The sequence below is a fragment of the Hibiscus syriacus genome, unplaced genomic scaffold (assembly GCF_006381635.1).
Source record: "Hibiscus syriacus cultivar Baekdansim isolate YM2019G1 unplaced genomic scaffold, ASM638163v2 tig00112517_pilon, whole genome shotgun sequence".
Lineage (NCBI taxonomy): Eukaryota > Viridiplantae > Streptophyta > Magnoliopsida > Malvales > Malvaceae > Hibiscus > Hibiscus syriacus.
This window is the reverse complement of record NW_024063353.1, coordinates 532,868-552,197: the sequence shown is the minus strand read 5'-3', so window position 1 is coordinate 552,197 and position 19,330 is coordinate 532,868. Positions and strand designations below refer to the sequence as shown.

General features: G+C 34.5%; 2 protein-coding genes across 2 annotated transcripts; both read left to right on the top strand.

The window, feature by feature from the left end:
* The first annotated feature begins 219 nt into the window (after window positions 1–219).
* LOC120181136 (transcription factor HHO2-like) lies at window positions 220–17,853 on the top strand. The gene is made up of 7 exons (XM_039186334.1): window positions 220–232; window positions 10,778–10,783; window positions 16,387–16,521; window positions 16,612–16,907; window positions 16,990–17,290; window positions 17,363–17,439; window positions 17,629–17,853. Exons 3-7 carry the CDS (start codon window positions 16,392–16,394, stop codon window positions 17,836–17,838), a joined length of 1,014 nt encoding a protein of 337 aa, XP_039042265.1. The 5' UTR covers window positions 220–232; window positions 10,778–10,783; window positions 16,387–16,391; the 3' UTR covers window positions 17,839–17,853.
* On the top strand, window positions 1,232–2,333 carry LOC120181137 (allene oxide cyclase, chloroplastic-like). The gene is made up of 2 exons (XM_039186335.1): window positions 1,232–1,584; window positions 1,665–2,333. Exons 1-2 carry the CDS (start codon window positions 1,344–1,346, stop codon window positions 2,186–2,188), a joined length of 765 nt encoding a protein of 254 aa, XP_039042266.1. The 5' UTR covers window positions 1,232–1,343; the 3' UTR covers window positions 2,189–2,333.
* Window positions 17,854–19,330: the final 1,477 nt, after the last annotated feature.

Below are 19,330 nucleotides of genomic sequence, written 5' to 3'. Positions count from 1 at the left end.
CGAAGGCGACATATTTTCATATATTCAGAAAAGGGTAAATTACACAAACAGTCTTTTGACTATAGGGTTTTTCTTTATTAAGTTCATTAACTATTTAAAGTTATAAAATGATCATCCAACTATAGAGTATTACTTTGTTGAGTCCCTCTTATTAAAAGTCACAAAATTGTCACTCAACTATTTATTATGTTTCAAACTCGTCATTTTCTATCAAAAATTGATTGTATTTTGAGTTGGACGTTAACTTACTGATTGTGATATGATAAAATTTGATATCAGAATCTTAAATGACTATCATATCACAGTCATCATGTTAACGTTTAGCTTAGACAACCGCTAGTTTTTTAACGAAAAAAGACAAGTATGGAATATAATGAATAGTTGAGTGATCATTTTGTATTTTTAATAGTCAGTGAACTTAACAAAGTAATAATCTATAGTCGAAGGATTTTTTTTAACTTTTTAATAGTTCATGCTTTGGGTCTTAAAATGGATACGAAATTGTAATTCGTTAATTTTATCGTTGGGGTAGATTTTTTTAGAATGGATTTCGGTTCACTGATAAGTTTTTTAAAAATTTGTCTATATGTTAAATAGTAAAAGTATAACATTTTTTTAATAATTCTTCATTTATTATAAAATCGAAGGACTAAGTTTATAACTAAACCAATTACCTTAAACAGTAAAAACACAATAATAAAGAGTTGTTTGGGTTTTGTGGGGGAGTAAATTAACACTCGAAGAATTTAATAAAGTAATATCATATAGAATTATGCATGTATTATATCATTAAAAAATTACACTTTATATTTATATTTGCATATGACACGTGGTTTCGACTAACAGTAAATATTCCATTTGGTCCCTTATTCGACATAACGAATGTGTGATCGGTTTTGATTATTTTAGTTAAGGCTCCATATTTTAACTGTTAAAAGTAATTGATGTTTTACTTAGTCAGTTAAATTAGGGGAAATGATAAAATAAAATAAGATTAGAGGAACGGTACTTGTAAAAAAAATATTTTTAAAAAAAATATGATAAATTTTACAGTATTTATTAAAGTTGTTTATAAATTATGATGATTTTGATAAAATATTTTTAAAACAGAGTAAAATTATCTGAATTTTAAGAAAATATCGTTGAATAAAACTAATCAGGACCCGTCATCTCATTCACATGTGGATTAGTGTATAAAATATAAATTCGAGGTCCTTCAACACTTGTGTTTATTTGTATTTTTACCGAAGTTGTGATCAGAAATTATCACACAAAATAAAACACCTTCCAAGTCTTAAGATTCGGTCGTCTTCTTCGTCTTCACCAACTTTCCAACACCGTTAATGGCACTTTCCACCTCTCTGAACCCGATGCCCGCCGTCAAGTTGGCTGAGCATCGCAGTTCACCGCCCCAATCTCACGGCGTTTTAGGTTCAAAATTTTCTTATTCAAAGCCTTCTCAGTTCCATGGCCTCAACATCTCAACTTTTTTCTTCACCTCATCGAGATCCTCTAAGCGCTTCTCTACCACAGCCTTCTTCTTCAAAAAGAACAAGCCGGCCGAACCAGCTACTCCCAAACCCTGTAAGTACAATTCCACCTCGTTCCTCCATTAAATTTTCAAACTTTTGATTGATTTTAATGTCTGGGTTTTCACGTTTCAGCCCGAGTTCAAGAGCTCCACGTTTATGAACTCAACGAGAGAGATAGGAGCAGCCCTGCAGTTTTGAAACTGAGTCAAAAACCTATAAACTCGCTGGGTGATCTGGTCCCTTTCACCAACAAGCTCTACTCCGGTGACTTGCAGAAAAGGATCGGCATAACGGCCGGTCTCTGTGTGCTGATCCAGCACTTTCCGGAGAAAAAAGGCGACCGATATGAAGCCATTTACAGCTTCTACTTCGGCGACTACGGCCATTTATCTGTCCAGGGGCCCTATTTAACGTACGAGGATACATTCTTGGCCGTGACCGGAGGATCTGGGATTTTTGAAGGAGCATACGGCCAAGTAAAGCTGCATCAGATAGTTTTCCCGATGAAACTTTTTTATACTTTCTACTTGAAAGGTATACCGGATTTGCCAGCTGATCTACTAGGGAATCCGGTTCCACCGTCCCCGGCCGTCGAGCCCTCGGCGGCTGCTAAAGCGACCGAACCTCATGCTACCATCCGTAATTTTACAAAGTGATTTAGATCGGAACTTCACTATCTGATCAGTTTTCCGGAGCACTATCGTTGAACTATGCGGTTTAGATCTAAAGCTGTCTTGTACTGTCCCTCTGTTTAGGTTAATCTTTGTTGTTGTTGTTGTTTTTAATTATTTATTTTATATTCGAAGTCTGTATTATTTGTCTTAATAATATAGTAAATGTTCGAACTTAATTTTATGGTCGTCAATATAAGCCGATTGACTAGCAATAGTGTTTAGGTTAATGTTTGAACATCCTGTATATTTAATTATTTAGAGAGAATTGCTATGTGTTATAGTCAATGTTATGTTGTGTTAGAACATAGAATAATAGTAGAATTAACTCACTGAGTACTTTAACGATAAAAAAAATATTATTTTTAAAAGAAATTAAATTTGTTGTATATATAAAATATGTATTATCTTTAATTAATAAAGATTTTACTTTATAATCGTAGAATAATAGGAAAATACACGTGGGTGGAATATCTTTATCGACTTATGCCTACCGGTTACCACCGAGCTTGACTGCTGTCTGGCTATACACAATTAAGAATACGAAAGGCAAACATTAAACAACCATTAAAACTTAGAGCTCTATATAGAGCCGTAGGTGCAGGTCTCGAGTGGTAAGTATGTTTACATCATTTAAGTGAATCTCGAGTTTAAATCTTAGTGTATATAAAAAAATTTCATTAGAAGACTTTTTCATCAAAATTAAATGTGCGACTCGAATCGATTCGAATTAACCAAAATAAAACTTTAAGAACCGCAAGAAAAAAAAATTCAAGAAAAGATTGCATTCTTATTGAATTTGTTGTTTGGTGCTGTATGTTTTTGACTTGATATATTATTCATTTTCCGACTTTGACATTTATTTTTTAAAGCAATGTATTAACATGAGTTAGAAAATTAGGAATAAATAAATTAGAAGGACGATGTTTATAACGAACAATCTATAACATTCGATTTAAATTAATTGATTAATAAATTAAATTTAATGATTACGTAAGATAGAATCTATTTATATTGTAAGTAATTTTTTAATCTTACACATATTTAATACTATTGGATGGATGCAAATTGAGATTAGATTTTTATACATTCACATTATTCAATTATTATTATTTACTTATAAAAATCTCCTCATTTTTTCACTTTTTATCTCAACTATCTATCTAGTGATCTTAAATTAATATAAAAATATTTTTAAAAAGGTAAATGACAATTTGGTACCTATTTTCTGTCCAATTAAGTGTCTGGGTTTAGCTTTAAGATGTAATTTGGTACTTAAACTTTTTTACTGAGTTAGATATTTAAACTTGACTTTATGGTTCTGATCGGTACATGAATTTCACCTTTTGGTCTAAATTAGTACTTATGATAAATGATTTATTTGAATCGTGAAACTAAATTTATATACCAATTTGAACTTATAAACTATGTTTGAACACTAATAAATTTATAGGCCAAGTTAAGCAAACTTGTCAGCGTGAATTGGTCTAACCCATATTTATTAGGCCCGATACTCCCTCATGTGATTGGATTCAACAATTTCAAAGAAGAAACTACAAGGCTAAAAGTATACCTCCCAAGTTACACGTCCTTCTCTGAAAATGGAAAATTTGATCATCTTTTTCTCGACTTCGAAGTCATATAATAAGTATGGTTAATGTAACATCCTAGACTGGTACGACACACAGTCGACCGATTAGGATGCTACACAGAACCACCAGAGTGATTGACCAATATTTGTTTCTTATTTCTCTTGCTTTAAAACGACTATTTTAAAATCCTTTTCATAATAAATCACCCATAAAAATATAATTAAAACTTTACATCTGGGGAGCTCCCAAAATAAGTATATACATTCAAAAATAATAATACAGACCGACTTTAAAATACATTTATGGCTCAACTTTACAACATGGTTTACATATATTCATGCCATTCAAAAAGCTGAGACATACTCTGATCCGCACTTGGTTTGGACCTCGGTTACTCTAAGCTCCTCAATTGCTCCACCTAATCTACGTAAGGAAACAAATTTCAAACGTTGAGCTAAATAGCTCAGTGCCACACTAATAACTAGATCATACTAAAAGTGTATCGGGGAAATACATCAAGCTATCCAATCTCATACGCATACTCACTCTCTACTCTAGGGTAGACATCATGGTGCGGCTGAGGGATCTCTGCATCTCGAAGCTCACGCACCCCTCTAGTCTACTAAGTATATGTCCCGAAATCATTGCATTGGACACAACACCCTCGATTAACCCACCTCTCGCGGGTGTCGGACCTCGCACCCTAGTTAGTCAGTTTAAAGTGTCTTGCGCACTACCTAAGGATATCCGGACTGCATCTATACATCGACACCTCTAGCTTTTCTAAAGGAACTCAGGTGTCCTAATCGTTTCCCGAGCATTCAAACAATGCTAGTTTTATGACGCCCTACTTTATCTCGTTTCTACGTTTGATTAAGCACAATTATTGTTCTTACTTGTAGTCTTATTTAGGAGAATTTATAAGCTCTTGGAAAACCTCACTTGCCTCTCCAAACCCTCTTGCTTTAAAGCCCACAACATAACCTTTGTATCGATACTGGACTTACATTATCGATACTGGACTTATAGTGTTGATACCCTACCCAAGGTATCGATACCCCTATGCTTGTTTCTCTTAAAAAAAAGAATATCAGTACTTATATGGGAGTATCGATACTGAGACCCTAGGTATCGATACTCCCTAGAGTACCGATACCAAAATGTCATTCTAGAATACTAATCTCGATACCAAGCTCCTCAATCTTGATATCGAACCCTCAGTATTGATACTCCTTTAAGGGGTATCGATCCTGCCCTCATAACTCTTTGAATTTTATACCTTTACTATGAACAGTATTAATACTGCCTCTAACAGTATCGATACCCACTCTCAAAATTGCCCTAATTGGGTACTATTTTTGTAACACCTCTAACCCGTATCCGACCCAAATATGAGTCCGAGGTGTCACATTGACTTTTCAAACTTTGTCACTTAAAGAAAAACAGGGAAATTTTAAACTTTCATTAAAACAAAATACGTTAATTTACATAAAAGAGATCACGAACTACAAAATCGATCAGAGCATTCGTAATTAACAACTTATTACATGCCCACACTCTATACACAACCCAAAATACCTACTTTGTCAATTACTTCTGATATGATCTTTTAGTAGTGATGCTATTCTTGCCACTTCTAGTACTGCTGTTCTTGTTTCCTGGTGCCTACGTGTAAACCACTTACATGCTAAGTCATAGACTTAGTGAGGCAATAAATAAACATGTAGCTATAGATTCATGAATATGCATTATTACCATTTGATCATGACATTTCAATATGCATGTATGTATTTCACTATAACCGATATAATCATATCATGTATATATGAAACTTATCTTCTTGTATCACTTTCACCTTAATTTATCTTTCAATTGCCCATGTACATTATTGAGAACAGAGGTATTTGAGTACATTGAGGTTGTGCACTGATGCTGTCACCACAGCTCAATAAATTCACTCATGGGGCACTGAACATTTGTTCAGTATTTGTCCCGAAGGACCACTATGTCCCTAAGGACCACTAGATATGTCCCAAATGACCACTGGATACGTCCTGAAGGACCACTGGATATGTCTCGAGTGACTAATATACCCTCAACTCTTAGCATGCCAACTATACCTATAGCTCTCGTATCATATAACATGGGCTTTAATATGAATACATTTCTCATTTCATATCTCTTTCATCACTTTTCATATAAACCCATAATATTTTCTAGTATTTCACATACCTGGATTATATTCTCTGGCAATGATATTCATTCATTCAATGTCATATGAATATATAATGAATTATGCATGTAATCACTATTACAATAGGATATGTATGCATATATATGGGTATGGAATCATTAATTCAACTATCAGAGATAGACTTATCACAAGTCATGTCTCTATACACTTTAACTATAAAATGCACTCACCTTAGCCTTGCTTTGATTCGATTCTAATCCTTCGATTGTTCTGGAATAAGATTACGCTCTAAATCTACATAGTAATACATTGATACTTATCAGTATACGCATTGATATATTCTAAACTATTAATCCTTAGGCTAAAAGAAAGATATTTCCATCTCTTAATGCATCGATGCACTACACCATGTATCGATGCGTCCCTTGACGAGTACATCGATGCACTACCCATGCATCGGTTCATAAATCCTATTCGATGTTCATTTATTTTAAATGAGTGCATCGATACACTCCATGTGCATTGATGCACCTTCAACAAATTCTGGGATTTTCTCTTGATGCATCGATACACTTTGAATGTGCACCGATGCACTCTGCCCAGAATTCATTTCTTGAACCCGAAAACTTATTCATTTCAGCTTAAATCTTTCATGTTTCATCCCCTTTTATATTCTTAACTCCAGTACACATACTTAAACCAATCTATACTCATTTATTTCATCTTAAACCTCAGAATACTATCCTCCTTGTGAAATCCAAGAATTATAACAACTTTGTAACATGATTTAATTCCACTTCTAACCCTTAATATGTCTTAACTAGATTGATGACAAGTCAAATTTAACTTCTAATTCTAGATATGAACTCTATTCTAAGATTTTATTCAAGAACCTCTAATCTTTAATCTCTTCTAACTCCATCATCCTTTGATTTTAAGATAACCTAAGCTTTCCTTAATCTTAGTTATCATCTAATAATCAAAACCCAATCTTAAATTTAACAAGAAACTCAATAATCAGAAAACTCACCTTTGTTTTTCTTTACACGTACAAGGAAGAAAGAATAAGAAAAGAACTCTGGAAGCCTTTGTGTTCCCCCCTCTTCAACCCACGTGGATACATATATAACCCTTCTTTTTCTTATTTCCTTGTAAATGACCTCTTTGCCCTTCTATTCCTTCTTCATTTCAATTCAAATCCATACAATAATTTATAAATAAATCTTTATACTATTCAATCATTCTATTTTAATCACCAAATTATGAGACTTTACAATTTAGTCACTAACCTGGTATTGAGGATGTTACAAATCTCCCCCTTAAGAAAATTCATCCTCGAATTTTCATTACACAAAGAGATAGGGGTACTTAATCCTCATGTCCTCTTCACGCTCCCATGTTGCTTCCTCTACTTTGTGATTCCTCCACAAGACTTTAACCAATGGAATAGTCTTGTTTCTTAGTTGTTTAACCTTGTGAACTAGTATTTGAATAGGTTCCTCTTCATAAGTCAAATTTAGTTGAACCTCGATCTCTTCAGTATTCACGATATGGGATAGATCAGATCGATACTTCCAAAGCATTGAGACATGAAAGACATTGTGTATCTTTTCTATTTCAGATGGCAAAGCTAGCTGATATGCTGCTGATCCTAATCTCTTAATAATCTCATAGGGTCCAATGAACCGATGACTCAATTTTCCTTTACGTCCAAATCTCAGAACCTTCTTCCAAGGAGAAACTTTGAGAAACACTTTGTCTCCAACTTGATATTCTATTTCCTTTCTCTTTAAATCTGCATACGATTTCTGTCTATCAGTTGCTGCTTTGATGTTACTCTGAATCACTTGAACTTTTTCTTCCATTTCCTGAATCAACTCGGGACCAATAATTTCTTTATCATTAAGCTCAAACCAATTCAAGGGCGTACAACATCTTCTCCCATAAAGAGCTTAATAGGGAGCCATTTTGATGCTTGACTGATAACTATTGTTATATGCAAATTTAGCAAGTGGCAAATACCTTTCCCATAATCATTTGAATTCGATTATGCAAGCTCTAAGCATATCCTCCAAAACTTGGATAGTTCGCTCGGATTGTTCATCGATCTGAGGATGAAATGATGTACTAAAGTTCAACCGATTTCCTAACGCTTTATGTAATGATTTCCAAAATCGTGATGTGAATCTAGAATCCCGATCAGAAATTATGGAAACATGTATACCATGTAAACGTATAATTTCTCTAACATATAGTTCGACATATTTATCCATGGAGAAATCAGTTCGCACCAGGATAAAATGGACTGACTTAGTCAATCTATCTACAATCACCCAGATTGAATCCCTTTTGTTCGGAGTTAAAGGTAACCCCGTCACAAAATCCATTGTTACATTCTCCTATTTCCACTAAGGAATTGATACTGATTGTAATAGTCCCGACAGAACCTGATGCTCAGCTTTGACTTGTTGACAAGTTATACACTTTGATACAATTTCCGTAATGTCTTTCTTCATTCCAGGCCACCAATATCAACTCTTGAGATCCATATACATTTTGTTTCCTCCTGGATGCAGTGTTAATGGACTACAGTGAGCTTCCATTAATATATCAGTCTTTAATTTATTATCATCTGGAATTACTAGCCTCCCTTGATAATATAGGTTCCCATCCATTTTCATCTCATAATCTGTACACTCTCCATTCCTTATTTGATGTAGTTTCTTTGAACACTTTTCATCTCTAGCCTGCAATACTCTAATTCGATCTAGCCATGATGGATTGAGAGCTAATTCCGCACATATAGCACCGTCTCCTCTTAACGATAGTCTAGCATCCAAAGCTCGTAAGGCTGCAAACGTCTTTTGACTTAAGGCATCCACTACAACATTCACTTTTCCTAGATGGAAATCGATCACTACGTCATAATCCTTAAGAAATTCCACCCATCTTCTTTGTCTTAAATTCAACTCTTTCTGAGTCATCAAATACTTTAAACTCTTATTATCCGTATACAAGTAGCACTTTTTACCATACAAATAGTGACGACAGATCTTAAGAGCAAACACTACTGCCGCCATCTCCAGATTATGTGTAGGATAATTCTTTCGTGTGGTTTTAGTTGCCTCGAAGCATAGGCCACTACTTTGCCTTCTTGCATTAACACGCATCCCAAACCGTTATGAGACGCATCAATGTACACTACAAAGTTCTTGCCAGACTCGGGTTGAATCAACACTGGAGCTTCTGTCAAAATCTTCTTTAACTTTTCAAAACTCTCTTGACATTCATGGGTCCACAAAAATTTTATCTCCTTTCTCAACAGCTTAGTTAGGGGTAATGCTATTATGGAAAAGTTTTTAACGAACTTTCGATAATAACCAGCTAATCCCAGAAAACTTCTAACTTCCGATACATTCTTTGGAACTTCCCAGTCCAGAATAGCTTTAATCTTTTGAGGATCCACTCGAACTCCTTCTGAAGAAATTGCATGTCCAATGAATGTCAATTCACTCAACCATAATTCACATTTAGAAAGTTTAGCATAAAGCTTCTCATCTCGTAAAATCTACAAGAAAATTTTCAAATACGAACTATGCTCTTCCTCTGACTTTGAATATATTAAAATATCATCAATGAAAACCACCATGAACTGATCCAAATAGGGTTGGAATATTCTGTTCATTAAATCCATGAAAGCTGCTAGTGCATTCGTAACTCCAAACGGCATCACGATAAACTCATAATGACCATACCTCATTTTAAACGCCGTCTTTAGAACATCTTTCTTTTGAATCTTCAATTGGTGATAAACCGAACGTAAATCAATTTTCGAGAATACTGAAACTCCCTTTAATTGATCAAATAAGTCATCGATTCGAGGAAGTGGATATTTATTCTTGATAGTCACTTTATTAAGTTGCATGTAGTCAATGCAAAGACGCATTGAACCATCTTTCTTCTTAACAAACAAAACTGGAGCTCCCCATGGTGAGAAACTCGGTCTGATAAAACCTTTATCCAGTAATTCTTGTAATTTAATCTTTAATTCTTGCAACTCTTTTGGAGCCATTCTGTATGGTGACATTGCAATAAGTGAAGTTCCAGACATTATTTCAATATGGAATTCCACTTCTCTATCTGAAGGCAAACCCGGTAACTCAGCAAAAAAAAACGTCAGAAAACTCTCTTACTATAAGAATTTCGTCAATCCCTTTCTCCTTGGTTCTAACACCCAATACATTAGCAATGAACCCTTGACATCATTGTAACATTAACTTCTTCGTCGACATTACTGAAATTACATTTGTCAATGGATTCCATCCTTCACTAAATACCACCACATCTACTCCTTCTTGACTTCTCAGCGTTACTATTTTCATTCTACAATCAATATTAGCATAGTAACAATATAACCAGTCCATTCCCAGTATCACCTCGAATTCGTCAAAAGGTAATTCCATCATATTAGCAGGAAATTCAATTCCCTGAATCCATATGGGACATCCTCGACTCACCATATTTACACGAGCATTGTGCCCTAATGGATTCGTCACTATCACCTCATTGCTAGTAGTTTCTAACGGAATGTTTAATTCGCTCACTAACTTACTAGTAATGTATGAATATGTAGACCCCGTATTAATCAATACCATAACATGTTTATCAAACAATAGAAAGGTACCTATTACAATCTCTGGGTCATCTCGATCCTCGTTGGTCTTGAGATTATACAATCTCAGCATCGGAAAAATGAAGTCCCTCAAGTATGACTTTTACGTCATTAAGCGAAAGGTCCGCAGTAACAGGACCTTCCTCAACTTCCCCTCTAAACTCGGGAGATCCTAAACCCTTCAACTCTTTCGCAATATTTATTTTTGGAGTTGAAGTAGTAGGAGGTTGGAAATACGTCAATACCGCGTCTAACGTTCTAAAGAATACATCTTGTTTATTCGCATGCACTCTAGAGGGTGTCTGTTCTTCACTCTGCCTGGCTAGGGCAGGTGAATTGCTACTTTCAGCGGGTCTATCATCTCCCACTTCATTTCTAGAACTACCATGTCCGGACATCTATTAAGACACAATAATATCATTCTATTAGAAAAACAACATACTTACTATTTTATCAGATCAGAAGTTTTCACTAATTTATTAGCATGTATACTTTATAAGACCTTCTAGACTTCAGTTTATACTGAGAATCGACTAAACTGTAGCTCTGATACCATTAAATGTAACACCTCTAACCCGTATCCGACCCGAATATGAGTCTGAGATGTCACATTAACTTTTCAAACTTTGTCACTTAAAGAAAAACAGGGAAATTTTAAACTTTCATTAAAACAAAATACGTTAATTTCATAAAAGAGATCACAAACTACAAAATCGATCAGAGCATTCGTAATTAACAACTTATTACATGCCCACACTCTATACACAACCCAAAATATCTACTTTGCCTATTACTTCTGATATGATCTTTTAGTGGTGATGCTATTCTTGCCACTTCTAGTACTGCTCTTCTTATTTCCTGGTACCTACGTGTAAATCACTTACACGCTAATTCATAGACTTAGTGAGACAATAAATAAACATGTAGCTATAGATTCATGAATATGCATTCTTACCATTTGATCATGACATTTCAATATGCATGTATGTATTTCACTATAACCGATATAATCATATCATGTACATATGAAACTTATCTTATTGTATCACTTTCACCTTAATTTATCTTTCAATTGCCCATGTACATTATTAAGAACAGAGGTATTTGAGTACATTGAGGTTGTGCACTGATGTTGTCACCATAGCTCAATAAATTCCCTCATGGGGCACTGAACATTTGTTCAGTATTTGTCCCGAATGACCACTATGTCCCGAAGGACTAATATACCCTCGACTCTTGGTATGCCAACTATACCTATAGCTCTCGTATCATATAACATGGGCTTTAATATGAATACATTTCTCATTTCATATCTCTTTCATTACTTTTCATATAAACCCATAATCTTTTCCAGTATTTCACATACCTGGATTATATTCTCTGGTAATTATATTCATTCATTCAATGTCATATGAACATATAATGAATTATGCATGCAATCACTATTACAATAGTATATGTATGCATATACATGGGTATGGAATGATTAATTCAACTATCAGAGATAGACTTATCACAAGTCTTGTCTCTATATACTTTAACTATAAAATGCACTCACCTTAGCCTTGCTTTGATTCGATTCTAATCCTTCGATTGTTTTGGAATAAGATTATGCTCTAGATCTACATAATAATACATTGATTCTTATCAGCATATGAATTGATATATTCCAAACTATTAATCCTTAGGCTAAAAGAAAGCTATTTCCATTTCTTACTGAAGGTATGCATCGATGCACGACACCATGTATCGATGCATTCCTTGACGGGTGCATCGATGCACTACCCATGAATCGGTTCATAAATCCTATTTGATGTTTGTATTTTAAGCAAGTGCATCGATGCACTCCTTATACATCGATGCACTAATAGCATTCGATGTTCATTTATTTTAAATGAGTGCATCGATACATTCCATGTGCATCGATGCACCTTCAACAAATTCTGGAATTTTCTCTTGATGCATCGGTACACTTTGAATGTGCACCGATGCACCCTGCCCAAAATTCATTTCTTGAACCCGAAACTTATCCATTTCAACTTAAATCTTTCATGTTTCATCCCCTTTTATATTCTTAACTCCAGTACACATACTTAAACCAATCTATACTCATTTATTTCATCTTAAACCTCAGAATCCTATCCTTCTTGTGAAATCCAAGAATTATACCAACTTTGAAACATGATTTAATTCCACTTCTAACCCTTAATATATCTTAACTAGATTGATGACAAGTCAAATTTAACTTCTAATTCTAGATATGAACTTTATTCCAAGATTTCATTCAAGAACCTCTAATCTTTAATCTCTTCTAACTCCATCATCCTTTGATTTTAAGATAACCTAAACTTTCCTTAAGCTTAGTTATCATCTAATAATCAAAACCCAATCTTAAATTTAACAAGAAACTCAATAATCAGAAAACTCACCTTTGTTTTGCTTTACACGTACAATGAAGAAAGAAGAAGAAAAGAACTCTGGAAGCCTTTGTGTTCTCCCCTCTTCAACCCACGTGGATACATATATAACCCTGTTTTTCTTATTTCCTTATAAATAACCTCTTTGCCCTTCTATTCTTTCTTCCTTTCAATTTAAATCCATACAATAATTTACAAATAAATCTTTATACTATTCAATCATTCTATTTTAATCACCAAATTATGAGACTTTACAATTTAGTCACTAACCCAATATTGAGGATGTTATAATTTTACCACATGTACTCCATAATTTCTCTACTTTGAGGTTTCCCGTGACTTATTAAGTCTTATACGCATCATAAGGGTAATAAATAAGGCTTCTACACATGATATGAACATAAATTATAAAAGCTACCATGGAATTTACTCAACAAATTCAATCTTAGCTCTTAAGCTATCTTGTTTTTCTAATGACCCACTAAGGGTATGAAGGAATTGTAAGTGTGTTACATGGCTTCCTTCTCTGCTAAAACTCATCTCGAATCAACTAGGATTCACTTTTTCTTTACCTCTAGCCTTGGAACTTTCTCCCAATTCCTTAGCTAAACAAAGGTAAGAAAATGATTTACTAACTTATTTGAGGCTTAAAATAATGTTAAGGACACTCTAAACAACTCAAACTTACTAGAACAAGCTTGAATCTCTTAATCTCCTTTAATCTCTTAAAACCCCATTTTTGAAAACCATACTCAAAACTCAATATTAGGGGTTTAAATGAAAGCTTGGAGAGTGAGGATTAAGATTCTTACCTTGGTTGCTTCAAACTAGGCTTGAGAATCTTAAAGCTTCTACCTTTCTACTTGCTCTTGGGAGGGAAAATGAAGAGAGAAAAGAAGAGGAAATGGGGAGATATTTTGGTGGGGTTTGGTTTTCACGTGAAATCCCTTTAAATAAGGGGTAAACTACTTTTTTAGTCCCTCTCCTTTTAACCCAACATAAAACCATCACTATCTTAAACTCTTGGGCCAAACTTGAGCCCAATACTCTCAAAAACTGGTTTAAACAGGTTTAAGAGATCTAATGAGCTCGACTTATGGTTCTTGGGTTGACCTGAACTACTAACCCCAAATTCAGGGCATTACAGTTAATGAGAACAAGAGTTTGTCGGTTGTAAATGATTTATTCTTTTATCTATATAGAGAATTGTGATAAACGAAGAAATGATTGTTGGTCGATGTTTTTATACCATAAAGAGTAGATCACAGGGAAGAAGAAAAAGGGTTTCATTCTATTTCTCAACTCTATTAAGGAGCATTTAAAGTAATCTTTAGTTCGTGGGTCGATTGTAGAATTATTATGGCCATTCATTGATCGACAAATTAGATAAATGTATTGGTCATATCTTAGATATCGTTAAGATAGATTGGATCTGTTAGAGGTCTCGTTTATACAATATATCAGATTCAATAACTTCTGACCGAAAGAATTGAATTCTCAAAAAAATTATGTAATCAAAAGAGTCGATGTAAAACTTTTAAATAACGGAAAATTAATATTTTTCAAGGTTCTCCTCTGAAAATATAACAAGCATAAAAGGTTATTATTTAAAAGAATTTAAAATAATAGTAGCATCACAATTAAAACTTGTGTTATCTCATCTTTATATAATTTAAAATTGCGAATAATTTTGATGCCCAAAGGTCAAGTACCGGTAAGAAACCTGTCAAATTTAATAAAACGAAGCAAGAAAGAAAAGTGAATAATAGAATCTCCAGGGCATCCAATTCGTATTCCCGGTTGCTTAGCTGTCAAGCCAACGACCGGATTGGAAAAACAACGTAAGACGTGGGACCCTTTACTGCCAGCAAAGAAAACAGGGTCTTCGATGGTAACTAAGACAAGGAGATCAATATCAAGCCAGCAAAGATGACCCTTGGACGCACTGAAAGGCCATTCCTATATCACACAGTGCGGCTCAATAGTCTTGTCCCCAAGGAAGAATAAAACATTCAACGACGAGAATATCCCATCTTACCCCCATAATATAATTTAGTGGCAAGATTAAGGTCTTAATATTCTTGATATATATATATATATATATGTTATTACACAACGAGCTAAACAAACACCGTTTCCATTGTTATTTTTATTCATATTTTCGCTTGTCCCAAAAATAAAAGCCGACCGGATTGTCCAAGTAGGACAACCAACACAACACAACAAAACAAACTAACACGCCATACATATGATTTGGCCTACGTGGCAACCACTCAATTAGTAGCCCACACTAGACGATCTAGCCCTCAAATAAAGGGTAAAACAAAATTTAGTCCTTAATCTTACAGATGATTTCAATTTAGTCCTCATCTTTTTTTTTATCTACATAGTATTTGACTTTGGAGTTTTAATATTTTGATGATATGTTATTTTGAGATTCACTCCTCGCTTCAGGTAATTAGCACTGATATTTTGCAGACTTTGGGAAATCTAGTTGATGTACCTTGACAAAGAGATTTTGAGACGTGAGCACATAGACTTCTACATGTAAAGATCGATTGTTCATTTAATTTGAGATTTTCATCTTAATCAATCAGCCTATGAAGCCTTTACTAAAGAGGGTAATCTTGACTCCGTGAATATCTTGTACTTAAGTTGTTATCAGTGGCGGTGTACAGTCAGACAATTTTAAAGTAGTAAGTTGTCAAATGTTTAAGTTCACGTAAAACTAGGGGTAAAAAGGTTTCGGGATCAGATTAGATAAAATTAAAAAAATTAGGGCCTAAAATGTGTTTCATCCCAAAGAGAGGGGGTAATGTGTGGAGAAGAGAGAGGTGACGTTATCGCCGGCTCCGTCAAGAAACGACGAAACCGAATCACTATCTGGAATATTCAACTCTCTCTCCCTTTCCTTATATTCTCTCACGTATATATAAGTAAGGCTAAATACAAACTCTCTCTCCCTCTGGCCACAAAAAAGGGAAAACATCGAAGATTCAATTTTTTTTGGTTACGCGACGCCCCGACTTTGTTGTGTTCTTTCTTTCCTTGTTGTCTTCCATTTTCTCTCTTAATTTCCATTCGTCTTTGATTTTTATGTATTTTTTTCTTGGTACCTAAAGTTTATTCTCCATTTGATTCTGTTTAGATTCCTTTTGTCTCGTCTTCTCCGGATCTATTTATGTTATTTGGTCTGAAGACTAATCCTTCCCCCCTACATAAATTCATCCTCTTCCACTGTCTGTAATCTGGGTGTTGAAAAACGAGGGAGAAGAAACAAGTTTAAGTGAAAGGAGGATTTGTTTAAGGGTAAATGGTAGAGATGGGTTTGGCTCAGAAAATGCTCAGAGACCATGAATATGTTGAAGCTTTAGAAGAAGAACGACGTAAAATTCAAGTCTTTCAACGCGAACTTCCTTTGTGTTTGGAGCTTGTCACCAAGGGTTTACGTTTTATCTGTATTGTTTTTTCATTTCGATTGTTTTTATTGTTTTGGCTGCTATTTTTTTTATTTTTTTTTATTTTGTTAATAGCGATTGAAGCATGCAAGAAAGAGATATCGGGGGGTTCGACCACGACGGATTACATGCAACGGAAATGGGATTGTTCGGAGCAGACGACCAGTGATGTTCCGGTTTTGGAAGAATTTATTCCGATTAAAAAAAATTATGATTGCTTCGAGGAAGATGATGAACAAGAATCGCATAAATCCGAAGAAAAGAATGTCCCAGCTGCTGTTGATCATAAAAGGAAATCCGATTGGCTTAGATCCGTTCAGCTGTGGAACGACAACAACAACAATCAATCCCCAGATCTATCCTTGAATGAGGTACCCTTTTGTCCCTTTTTTTAATTCTCCAAACAAAGACAAAAAAGTCAACAATTTCTGGGATTTTTCTTTCCTTTTCTAGGATGCCGGTAATAATGGAAGTGGTGTGGAAGTGAAGGAAAACGGGGGAGCATTTCAACGGTTCCAGGGAGAAAAAACCGTGGAAAAAAGTGTTCAATCATCTGCAGTAGGAAAAGCAAATGCTTCAGCTACAAGTACTTCCACTACAGAAAGTAGTAGAGGTGGAGGAAAAGCCAATAGTGGAAACTCTAGTAAAAAAGATGAAAAGGAAGGTCAGACTCAGCGAAAGATAAGGCGGTGTTGGTCTCCGGAGTTGCACCGGCGCTTCTTGCACGCTCTCCAGCAACTCGGCGGTTCACACGGTGAGTTTTCTTCTTACCATCATCGTTTCGTTCATTGAGTGGACGATTTATAAACATGGATTTAGTTTGCAGCTGCCACCCCAAAGCAAATTAGGGAGCTGATGAAGGTTGATGGACTTACAAATAATGAAGTTAAGAGTCATTTACAGGTGATTTTAGATTTTAGGGATAAATCAATAGGGTGTCTGTTTTGGCAAATCGATCTGCTTTTTTGAGAAAATACTGCAACTAGACTAGTTTGTTTCCACTATATTGGGCAATGTTGACCTAGTTTTCAATAGATTTGAAGTTCCAGCATGGCCTAAATCTTTCATTTCGTGTGTTTTATCCGTTTTCAGAAATATAGATTGCACACGAGGAGACCGAGTCCGTCCGTCCAACACAACGCCAATCCACAAGCACCTCAATTTGTGGTGGTCGGAGGCATATGGGTACCTCCACCGGAATATCTCACAACATCGACAAAAACTTCCACCATTGCTCCGACTAGTGGAATCTACGCCCCTGTAGCCACATTGCCCTCGCTTGCTCAACCATGTGGAAGATAGCAGCAGTCGCATCCGAGGAGAGGGCCAGCCATAGTGAAGGGAGGGTTCATTCGACATCTTCCTCTACCCACACAACTACCGACTCGCCGGCGTACTAAGCTCTCATGACATATTAAGAAATATGTACAAATTTTTGTAAGAAAAATCTCGGTAGAAAGTTATTTGCCGGATTTTTATAAAGTCAATTATATATTCTATTGGTGTTGTTTTGCTCGTGAGGGAGGAAAACAAACGTCCCTCGAGTGAATCCAAGGCCAAATGCCCCTTCACCTGTTTAACGTAATAATAAGGCAAGAAGAAGGGTACAGGAGATGGCGTTTGGTTTATCTTTTGATAATGATAATATACTCAAATTTTGAGAATATTCGACGGACCAAACTTATTAGTTCCGAAAATAGGGTTCCATCTGGTAGGTCAACATTTGCTTGTTATGAAAATGGAATACGTTTATTCATTTCAATTACAAATGGTGCTGACTATAGAATATTCTTTTATTAAATCATTTAACTATTAAAAATTACAAATGATTATAAAATATTTATTTGTTAAGTTTTTCGACTATTAAAAGTTATAAAATGGTCACCCGACTATTCATTATGTTCTAAACTCGTCATTTTCTGTTAAAAAATTGACAATTGTTTAAGCCAGACGTTAACCTGGTGACTAGGATATGATAGTTGTTTGAAAATTTTGGGATCAAATTTTTTTCATATCACAGTTGCCAAATTGTAATACCCCAAAATTTGACCAGTGACTAAAATGTAAGTTTTGAAAGTTTGGTGGCTAAAGTATAAACTTTTAAAAGTGTAGGGACTGAAAGTTGTAATTTAAAAGTTATATATTTTATGCCTGTAAATGAAAAGTTTGGATTAAAACAGAGATTTTGTGGGGATCATATTTTTGGTACGAGAATTTTGATAAAATATATAAAGCAGTAAATTTCAGTATTGAAATCAGATATTCGGATCGAGCTGAAATTTTACAAAAATTTGAAGGATGTTAGAAAATGGTTGGAAATATTATTTTTCATATTTTATATCAGAGAAATTTGGCTCAGAACAGTATGATTTTCAGATTTGTTCGAACAGTGGAATTTTAGTGACTTAAATGCAATTTTTGAAAATTGCATGGCCAATTTTGAAAGTCAAAGTCAAGTTGTATTATCTTTAACCAAGGAATATTTTATTAGAAGATAATACAATGGCATTTGGTAATTTTCAAGATTTACTAAGGGTATTTTTAAGATTTCTCATTAATTGAATTTTAAATTCAATTAATTAAATAAATGCCAAGTGTCCTTATCTATTAAAGACTAGAAAAATCAAGAGAAGCAGTACATTTTCAGCTTCTTCCTTCATTTGGCCGTGAGTTGAAGTCTTAAAATAGGTAAGGATTTTTATTTTGATTTTTGAAGCAATATACTTGATTTTTTGGATTAGATAGAGAATTAATCTACATGAAATTCTCTATCATTTGTTACCAATATTACATG

What these genes read in the sequence shown, in the direction of transcription:
- LOC120181137 (XM_039186335.1), top strand. Translation starts at nt 1,344, where the DNA reads ATGGCACTTTCCACCTCTCTGAACCCGATGCCCGCCGTCAAGTTGGCT. An exon ending in ACCAGCTACTCCCAAACCCT is followed by an intron (nt 1,585 to 1,664) that starts GTAAGTACAATT and finishes TTCACGTTTCAG; the next exon opens with CCCGAGTTCAAGAGCTCCAC.
- LOC120181136 (XM_039186334.1), top strand. Translation starts at nt 16,392, where the DNA reads ATGGTAGAGATGGGTTTGGCTCAGAAAATGCTCAGAGACCATGAATAT. An exon ending in CAGATCTATCCTTGAATGAG is followed by an intron (nt 16,908 to 16,989) that starts GTACCCTTTTGT and finishes TTCCTTTTCTAG; the next exon opens with GATGCCGGTAATAATGGAAG. An exon ending in AAGTTAAGAGTCATTTACAG is followed by an intron (nt 17,440 to 17,628) that starts GTGATTTTAGAT and finishes ATCCGTTTTCAG; the next exon opens with AAATATAGATTGCACACGAG.